Raw genomic sequence first — 10,450 nt, 5'->3', positions numbered from 1 at the left:
ACAATTAAAACAACCATAGTTCTCCGAATGAAGCTCAATGAAACCAATTATGCCAATTATATCTCTATATGAAACAATGGACAACATAGCAAAGGTGGACACATTGTTTGGTAAAGACTTTAGTGCAAAGATGATATTGATCTAGTTCAATTAGACATGTTAGACTTGATCGTGCCTACTGTTTGGATACATGTATACCTATGGTGCAATAGCCTCACGAGGATATTGATCAAAGACGCGATACAATTTCCATTTGGCCATCGACATAGCCAAGATCTAGGTTCCTTCAACCCATCCAATTGCCAATGAGGACACAAATTTATAGTACTCAGTAAATACTAAATATTTGAGTGACATTTGAAAATTGTGACAAAAAAGAGCGCCACTTCAAAATGGGCCCAAGTAGAAAAACACAACCTCGATCCCCCACAAAAAAGAGCGCCTTTAATTTAGTTGCAACAAACGTTGTCACATCCACCCATGTAATAGTAAAAGACAATGGGTAGTCAAAAAAGTGTAACTCGCCTAGCACGGGTTTTTATGACTGGGGACATTAGGACCTGTTTTGGGCTGCGCACTTCTTCCCGAACTCCCTGGTTCGCATAACCTTTGAGTTTGCAATCAACCGTGAAAGCCCCGACCTTAGCGAGCCAAAGGTGAAATGGTTACCGCGTGAGGTTCGCTCCCGTCTCCGCACATCTGAGATTTCCTATTGGATATCAATTCACTGGCACGACTTTCCAGGCTATAAATTTATATTTTATTTACTTCAATTTCCCCCGTCCATAAGCCCTGCACATCTATATAGGCTCGCAACCAGTTCGAGACCAAGTTGCAAGCATTTTGCCGGTGGAGACAGGTCACAGATCCTTAGTAACTTCCCTAATGGAAGGACGAATGAGGACTTAAGTCTATTTAAACAAGCTGCACAGATTTGTTTAGACATTTTCATGGACTCCCATCGCAAAGTGCAAAGGAATGTTCAAAGACGATAATGTTACATCGGGATTCGGCACCATTCACATAACAATTATAATCAGGATAAACGTGGCTCGCTTCGGCCGCCATCCTACAAAATTGATAATACCACACCACACCAGCATCACTTGATACATTAGACCTGGCTTCACTGTCATTAAGGCAGTCCCCCACACATCTACCAAGTGATTGTCAATTCTTCTGTAAAGCCGGCAGAGCTTTGCAAACATTGAGATGTTTGCTCTCATGACCCAATCCGTGTTCCAAATCACCTGCTTTCACTTAGCCTCATTGCAATGGCCTTTCGCCCCACTGGCATCAAAAGTCCCTCTCTCAGAGCCCATATCTGCAGCTTCAAGAGCGGTTATGATACTCTGAAGCTTCTCGCTCACTTCCTTCATGGAGGGCCTGTCAAGCCTGTTCTCTTGCAAACAATCAAGGGCCAAATTGATAACATTCCTCATGGACTCGATCGCATTTGCAGAAGCACCAATCACAAGCTCTGGATCCAGCACATCCTCCACCTTGTTTTGCTCTTTCCTAGACTGAACCATAACTGCCAGGTTCACATCATCAGGGCTTCTCCCAAAATCAATAGCCCTCTTAGAAGTCACAAGCTCCAGCAAGACCACCCCAAAGCTGTATACATCACTCTTATCGGTTAACTGATAGTTCCTATAATATTCAGGGTCTAGGTAGCCCAATGTGCCCTGAGCACATGTAGACACATGCGTAAGGTCGGGCTCGGCAAGTCGTGAGAGCCCAAAGTCTGCAACCCGTGCATTCATAAACTTATCCAAAAGGATATTGCTTGACTTCACATCTCTATGATAAATGGGTGGGTATGCTGCCGAATGTAGATATGCTAGCCCCTCTGCAGATTGAAGTCCAATCAGTAGTCTAGTTCTCCAATCAAGAAAACTCTTTTTCAGGCCATTCAGGTGATCATACAAGTTCCCATTTGGCACATACTCATAAACCATCAAAGGTAACTCACTCTCAACACAGCACCCTAATAGCCTCACTAAGTTTCTGTGATTGACTTGAGAAAGGACACGCACTTCATTGAGAACTTGCTCTATGCCTTTGATGTTGCCTATCTTAGCTGATTTTATAGCCACCACTGAGCCATCATCTAGGATTCCCTTGTACACTTCCCCGAATCCTCCACATCCCAAGACTCGGTCTCGTGCAAAATTGTTGGTTGCTCTCTTCATCTCCCTGTTGCTGAACAGCCTTGCGGACTTCCCCCCGCTATTTGCAGCCAGAATCATAGACCTCTCCTTCACAAGCTTGGCATGGGCAATCTGTGCAGTCCTCCTACTCTTGTATGCATAGACAGTCACTGAGGTCAATGCTATAAGTCCAACAAACCCAAGAGTAAGTCCTGCAAAGGAAATGCACAAGAAAATAAGACAGGGCAGATAAAAACTGAATTTGTGGCTCAAGTGATCTTAGAAAAAGAGAAGCTTACCTATGGCATACTCGCTCTTATGACACTCGATACTGTTGCTGTTCCTGACACAATAAGGAGCTGCAGACACAGAAACCCAAAGAAGAATGTGGACTTTTTAAAGCTAGGCAAAGCAGTGAGAGTAGATTTTAGGAGATGGAAATGCATTTTTTCCTTCATCGATAACAAAATTATCATGAAGATACACAGTAAAAAGTTACCAAAAGAGCAAACAAGTAAAAGTACCTTTGGGGCATGTGCCTGCGCTGGATTCCCAGAGGTAGCCCTTATTGCACAAACAGGCCTTGGCATGGCCAGTTGCGGGGGTGGGAAGGCATGTGGAGTTCCCACCACACTGGCTGTCAGAAGAGCAGGGGGGCTCATGGGGCTCATCCCACTGGAGCTGGAGGCCAAAATGCCAAGAGCTGGGCGGAGAGCCACTGACCCAATTGACCAGGCTGGCATACCCAGACTCCTGGCCGGTGATAGGGAACGTATACTTGAAAACGAGAGCACCAGCGGTGGCGAAGGAGCAGCAGAGGAGGTTGCGGCAGCTCTTCTGGGGGAAGATTGTGAGGGCCTGGACACAGGGGCTCTTCTCCTTGCAGAGGAGAGGGGAGAACAGCAGAAGGGAGGAGGCATTGAAGAGGAGAACTGTATTGTTGGGGCTTACAGAATAGGGGCCAGAAGGGTTCAAAGAGAAGTTGCCAGGAGAGACGGAGTCTCTGGTAATGCAAGAGTTACCTAGGAACTCCCCCGTGCCGATGACCATGGTGCGAGTGTGCGCCTCGATGCTCTGCACCGGGTAGCTGCCCGACAGGGCCTTGATCTGCAGCACCCCCTTGGAGGTGCATGTGAGAGGGTACAGAGGATGACCGCAGGAGCTCCCTGTGCTGAGCGGATATGGGACCTCCAGCTTGCCGCAGGGCGGGCATACGGTAACTCCATGGGCAACCTGATGGGAGAGCAGGATCAGCAGGAGGGGAAGAACAAACTGTAGAACTGCCGCCATTGGTGCCCGAGAGGAAAGAAAGGCGGGCAAGGCGAGCACCACGGATGACACTGAATCCCAAATGGAACACGTGATATCCCAAAAGATGCTTCTTAATGCTCTCAATAGAAAATGCTGCCGTGGAATCAGATGCCCTCATCAACAAAGAAATGGCGAGATGCAGCCGGCAGCGGGGCTCTATAATAACTTCTACTATTTTCTTGATCAACCCTTTATAATATAGATATAGATATAGATTATTTTCCGCCCGATGTTTCGGAGAATTTACCACATTCTTTGTTGATGATTCGGAGACTCTTATTCGATGCTGACGAAATTTGAATCGGATCATGGATGATCTGAACTAGATGGGTCAGCAGTCACAGGACTCGGGAGGTTCCGGACTATGAAATGTGGACTCTTTTTGACACAGACAGAGAGAGAGAGAGAGAGAGAGAGAGGCTAGAGGCGCAACAAACCATTCATGCTTGAATGCTTCCACCTGCAACTTTGCAAGTGGCTCCAATTTGCCTTTTGTCATGAATGCGGCCGGTGCTTCTGCCGTTGCCTCATCACCTACCACCCTGCTTGCGCGCTAGCCTGTTGTACCTGTCAAGTCAACGTTTCTAACAGTCTCAACTTTATTTTGCCTGTCGATAGAAACTCATACGAAAATCCCTGCCACCTGGCTCTTGTTCAAATGGCCTTGCATGTCGCCTTGAATGTGGAGATTGTCGATCACTTCATGCCAAAGAGTTATTTTCTTTCTTTCCTTTTTGAAGGAAGCTTGAAATGTATATTATAAAGAGGGTAAATTTTATACAGCTGAGGGGTTGTAACTTGTTATAGCTTTCTTTACATGGAAGCGGCTTGTTCGCATGCTTTCAGCTAAACACAAAAGGGGTGATTTTCTTTCCTAATTCTCTTCTAGTAGAGTTTGCTTTTCATCTCACGAAGAATGTTTCCTACATCGTACTCGATAGTCTCCATTTGAGCAGCATCATGTAGCTTTTGTAGTTTCTCTACATCTCTTTTAGCACCTGCAGTAAAAAGTCATTCTTAAAGCCATGTAGAGGATCGACACACAACTTATCAAAAACCATCTTGTTCCTACAAATCCATATATTCCACATGTAGAGACTTCTCAACTAGTTCTAGACAACGGATGGAAAGCCATAAATTTCACCCAAGATTATCTCCTTCCAAGTTAATCTAATTGGATGGTAGGGCATGAGAAGGACCTGCATGAAGCAAAAAATGTTAGTATTTTGTGGACAGCTATAAAAGAGGCGAGGGATAGATTCTACCTTGTGATTGCACCTCGAGCAAAGGCCATTACTCAATCCTACTTTTAGAGCCCTCTCATTAATCCTACTTTTAGAGCCCTCTCATTAGTCCACAAACCTTGGAGAGTAGCTAGCTACATTAGACATGACATTTTGGGTTGAATGACTCGTAACCACAAATTAATGAATATATATTCCCATTGAATTAGACTCCAATTGATGTGCCATTTACTATTTCATTTACAACTTAGCTCTTTATTGCTCACCAGAATGTTCGAAAGGGGGAGAAGAGGTTTATTACCTGCTAGACAAACTCCCCTATGGTTAAATGGAAGATTCAAGCTCATGGCAGTTGAAAAGTGGGGGGCCCATATTGATGTTCTACTACTTATTTTTCACATTGAATTGGTCTTGGAGTTGGTCTTCAAATAGCCATGTTTTGGTGATTGGGCCTACTGGTCACCCCATGTATTAATCCCTCTCTTGTGAAGTTCACAATCTTTGTTAAGTTCAATTGCAGGTATGGAACCATGGAAGAAGCTGAACCAAACTGAGACTTGAGCATCCCATGGCAAGGTCAAGTTGGGCAAAGGTGAGGGTACCAATAAATTTTTATATTTAAACCATGCCTTCTAAATTCTTTTGGTTAATCTTGAACATGCTTTAACTTTAATTTCCACTGGGCTGATAAGAACAATTAGAGGAGCTAGGTTTTTCCATCTAGGGCATCCTACAACATGGAATTGAGTTACAGAGGCATGTAGTAGTGTAATATAATCCTCTTCCTCTCTATTGATACTCTGAGCCACCCATTTAGCAACAAGCTTATTTGCCAGCCCTCAGAGATTTGGTGAGCCTAGACCCCCCCTTTTTTCAGGGGTAGTACACACAACCCATGATACCTTCAGGACTTTAAACTTATCCCCATCCCCACTCCGCAAAAAGTTTCTACTAAGCTGTTCTAGTTGCTTGATGCTTGCTTTAGATGGCTGCCAACATGCCAAAAAGAAAATTGTAGAGGGGATAATCAAGTGTTTTAATACTAGACACCTTCATGCCAATTTTGCCTACATTCCTTTTTATATTTCAAACTTTTTCCTAACTCTCTCAAGAGCCCACTCCCACCTTTACTTCATAGTTACTCCAAAACCCATGGGTACCCCCAAAAGTTTGAAAATTGTGCCCTCTTCTATATCCTCACATCCTGCTTCCAACAACCATCTCGAAGGGGAGGAAATCATGCTTTTGATCCCTGTCTTGGTAGGGTTAATGACTGATCCTGAAACTTGGCAAAAAATTTGAAGGCAGTTCCAAAAGGCCACTAAGGAGATAGGGTCATTGTTAACAATCCCAGTAGTGTCATCAGCAAACTAATTGAGTATCATGTCCTTCTTATTAGGTAATTTGATGTCTTTTATATTACCTTTCTCTATTTGGTCTTGAAGTAGCCAACCTAGAGCATCAGGCGGCCTAGTGGATAGCCTTGTCTCATTGGTCTTCTGAGAGGAAAGGCATCATTCATTTTTCCATTTATGGTAATTTTAGTAGAAGCATTATCAAATAGGATAATGACAAATTTGATGACCTTCCTACCAAAACCCGTGTCATGAAAAGATTGTAATATGAAATCCCATTCTAGCATGTCATAGGTTTTAGAGAGAGAGAGAGAGAGAGAGAGAGAGAGAGAGAATCATTCTACAATAATATCTCACATATTTAGTAAAATGAATAGATAAAAATGCACATTTATTCTCTAAAGAAGTTTGGGTATTGACGAAGGAAATTCGGTATGGTAGCATCTATACTATGCCAAACTCCCTTCTGCCACAAAGTGAATGAGGTAAGGGCACCACCTAGTCATGGAAGAGCGGACTAGGACGCTATGCAAGAGGGAGAGGAGATTGTGAGGGAGAAGAGAGGAAAACTAAGAGAGGGAGAGAGAGTGAGAGTGAGAGAGAGAGAACTACAAAAAAATAGATGAATCAATAAACTTAAGAGATGGAGAACCCTCGGGACATAACCAATATACACAATATGGACACCAATATCATGGGTTTATTACATTGTTGAGCATACATAAGCTATAGTAAGGGAAGGAATTGCATAAGCTCATGAGGGAGAATGGGGAAGGCTCAATAGGGCTGAAGAAGGCCTCTTGGCTCTCTCTCTTCTTGCAAATTACAAAGGAGAAGGCCTCTTTATATAGGCCTTGAGAGTGTTTAGGGAAGAGGTTAAGATAAAATAGGAATTAGCACCACCAAAGCTGTATTAAGGCGGTTCCACCAATGTGGAAGCTCCATCTAGATGTTTTGTTGACCAATTTGTACTTAATCAAGCTCCATCATAGGTGACTTGTCTCCATTCTTCCCCCCATAGCTTGAGTCCAAGAGCTCTCCTATAAAAAAATATAGAGAATCTTCATAAAATAAGATCATATCTAGCAATAATAGAGAGAGAGTAATGAGAGTTCATACATTACTACTACAATTAAGGATGATTTGAGGGTGGTTTTGTCAAGATTGTGGGAGAGAAGGAATGAGTCTCACTTGTAGCTTTCTTGCTTGCACAAATGGGGGAATACACACAAAGGTGGAGGCTGAAAACTGTTTTCCTCTTCTTAGTTGTGTAAGCCAAAAAGAAGTCACATACAAAGAAATAGAAGAACCCTATATATGGGTCTCAAACCAAAGACAACTAACTAAGGTGGCATACTAATTGAGCCATGAACTAGAGTAGATAAGTATAGCTGTCATCTAGCTATTATTCATGGGCGGTGTACCAACCGCATCTACAACTGACAAGTCGGTGACATAAATGCACAACGGTCACCTTGGCATATCACGAGTGGAGCTCGATATCTCAACACTCCCCCTCGAGCTCAATCCCAATTCCTGCACACCAAGCAGGTCTCTGAACTTGCGCAGCTTCTCTGTGCCCAATGCCTTCGTAAATATGTCAGCTACCCGATCCTCTGTGCTGACATAAACTAGATCAATAAGACCTAGTAAAACCCTCTCCCGCACATAGTGATAATGCACCTCAATGTGCTTTGTTCTAGCATGATAGACTGGGTTATTTGCCAAGTATATACTACTCATGTTGTCACAATAAATGACAACAGGCCCATCTGTAGACTGATGCATATAAAAAAGTAGCTTATGCAACCAAGCTACCTAACATGCAGCCATTGTTGCACCCCTGTACTCAGCCTCTGTGCTCGACAAGGCAACTGCAGGTTGTTTCTTGCTGCTCCAAGTGACTGCAGCACTCCCAAAAGAGAACACATATCCACTGGTAGATCGTCTATTAGAAATACTACCTGCCCAATCAGCATCAGTGTATCCATGCAGCTGTATCTGAACCCCAGTCTCATAAAATAGTCCATACTGCAATGTGGACTTCACATACCTGAGTATGCGTCTAGCCACATCCAAATGCGATTTCCTTGGAGCCTGCATAAACTGACTTACCAATCCAACATCATAGCTCAAATCTGGCCTGGTAATAGTCATATAAATCAAACTTCCTACTATGCGTCTGTACATAGTAGGGTCTTCCAAGAGCTCACCTGCATCTGTGCTCAGCTTCACATTCTGCTCCAAAGGAACTGAAATAGGCTTACAGCCTAACATCCCATATTTGGACAGCATGCCCAATCCATACTGCCCATGCAAGAGCTGTATCCCACTTGGTGATCTAATCACCTCAATGCCCAAGAAATAACGCAGCTCTCCCAAATCCTTCATCTCAAACTTCTGCTTCAATAGCATTTTCACATGAAGGATATCTTCATCACTGTCACCTGTCATAATCAAATCATCAACATAAATGACAAGTAGCATAATATCTTTCTCTGTTTTTCTCACATAAAGTGAGAAATCTGCCTTGGAAATCTGAAAGCCAATAGTGACAAGATACTGTCCTATCTTGTCAGACCATGCTCTAGGTGCTTGCTTCAAGCCATACAAGGCTTTCTTCAACCTGCAAACAAACTCAGGATGAACAGCATGCACATAACCTGGTGGCTGCTCCATATAGACCTCTTCTTGCAAATCACCATGCAAGAAGGCATTCTTTACATCCATCTGATGTAAAGACCATCCCTTTGATGCAGCCATAGCAATAACTGCTCTTACGGTTGCCATCCTTGCAACCGGACTGAATGTTTCTTCATAGTCAATGCCATATGTTTGTGCATACTCCTTGACTACTAATCTTGCCTTGTATCTGTTCACAGAACCATCTGCATTGTGCTTCACCTTATAAACCCACTTACAGCCAATTGCATTCTTACCTTTAGGCAAAGGTACCAATTCCCATGTAGCATTTGCTTCCAAGGCATCTATTTCTTCATCCATGGCTTTCTCCCATTTTTCTTTTCCCATGGCTTGCTCAAAAGAAGTGGGTTCTGGTTCCTGTATCACCTTGACCATATATGCATAGTGAATGGCTGTAAATCCATCATATTTCAGCCTATCCACAAGATACCTAACTCTGGTAGACCTGCGCAAAGTGGGTTCACTCCCAGGTGCTCTCAAAACATCCCTGGTCTTCCTTACTCCAGGTGTAACAATAGAAGGAATACCCAACTCATCATCAATGCTCTGTTCTGAGTCACTGGATTCACCATCCACATAAGAGTGACCTGCATTCACATCAAACATAGGCTGATCTACCTTCTCTTTTCCTTTTCGTGATACCTGCATACCACTATCTGCATTGCTTTGAGAAGATTCTCCTGATCTCAATCTACCTGTCCATGGAGAAGAATGTGAACCACTGCTAGAGGACGCTCCAGGTCCACTAATATCTTGTGACTGCTGCTGAGAATTCTGTGCAACATTACCATTTTGTGCATCTACATTATCAATCACATTTACTGGTTTATACCAGCTACTCATCTCATCAAAAACAACATCTCTGCTCACTGTAAACTTACGAGTAGAAGGGTTATCGCATCTATACCCTTTTTGCTGCAGAGAATAACCAATAAAGATGCACTTCTCAACTTTTGGATCCAACTTGGATCTTAGCTCATCTGGCACATGTACATAGGCAATGCAGCCAAAAATTTTCAAATGAGAAATATCTGGTTTCCTACCAGTATACCTCTCCTCTGGAGTCATTCCATGTATTGCTGCAGTGGGAGTCCTGTTCATTATGTAGACTGCTGTAGCAACTGCTTCAGCCCAATAAAAATCTGGCAAGTCTTTTTCGTTGAGCATGGCACGAGATACCTCTCCAATATGCATGTTTTTTCTTTCTGCAATTCCATTTTGTTGTGGGGTATGACTGCATGAATATTGCTGCTTTATGCCATGCTCCTGCAGGAACCTTGCAAACTCATTTGAGAGGTGCTCTCCCCCTCCATCTGACCTTAGGCATTTTATCTACAGACCTGTTTCTTTTTCAACCATAGCTTTAAGAGTTTTGAAATGCCCAAAAACTTCACTTTTCTTTTTCATAAAATATACCCAAACTTTTCTGCTATAGTCATCAATAAAAGTGACAAAATAATGACAGCCTCCAAGAGATGCAGCTTTAATAGTCCACACATCAGAGTGGATTAATTCCAATGGCTTCTTACTCTCTTGAACATGTCTAGGAAATGGTTTCCTTGCATGTTTTCCAAACTGACAGGCTTCACATACCTTATGCATTTCTGCAACCTTGAACTTAGGCAATCCTGCAACAATGTTTTGGGCCTGCATTGATTTAAGTTGCTGTATATTAACATGACCA

At 43.1% G+C, this 10,450-nt stretch overlaps 1 protein-coding gene across 1 annotated transcript; it reads right to left on the bottom strand.

The window, feature by feature from the left end:
• Positions 1-439: 439 nt before the first annotated feature.
• Positions 440-3,846, bottom strand: LOC148031168 (wall-associated receptor kinase-like 20). The gene is made up of 3 exons (XM_087684704.1): positions 2,678-3,846; positions 2,453-2,512; positions 440-2,365 (listed from the first exon to the last, which is right to left on the bottom strand). Exons 1-3 carry the CDS (start codon positions 3,441-3,443, stop codon positions 1,257-1,259), a joined length of 1,935 nt encoding a protein of 644 aa, XP_087540830.1. The 5' UTR covers positions 3,444-3,846; the 3' UTR covers positions 440-1,256.
• Between the last annotated feature and the right edge of the window lie 6,604 nt (positions 3,847-10,450).

The sequence above is a fragment of the Lygodium microphyllum genome, chromosome 9, assembly GCF_053477565.2.
Source record: "Lygodium microphyllum isolate KBCC chromosome 9, Lygodium_microphyllum_v1.1.10, whole genome shotgun sequence".
NCBI classification, from domain to species: Eukaryota; Viridiplantae; Streptophyta; class Polypodiopsida; order Schizaeales; family Lygodiaceae; genus Lygodium; species Lygodium microphyllum.
This window is presented reverse-complemented; position numbering and strand designations above follow the sequence as displayed.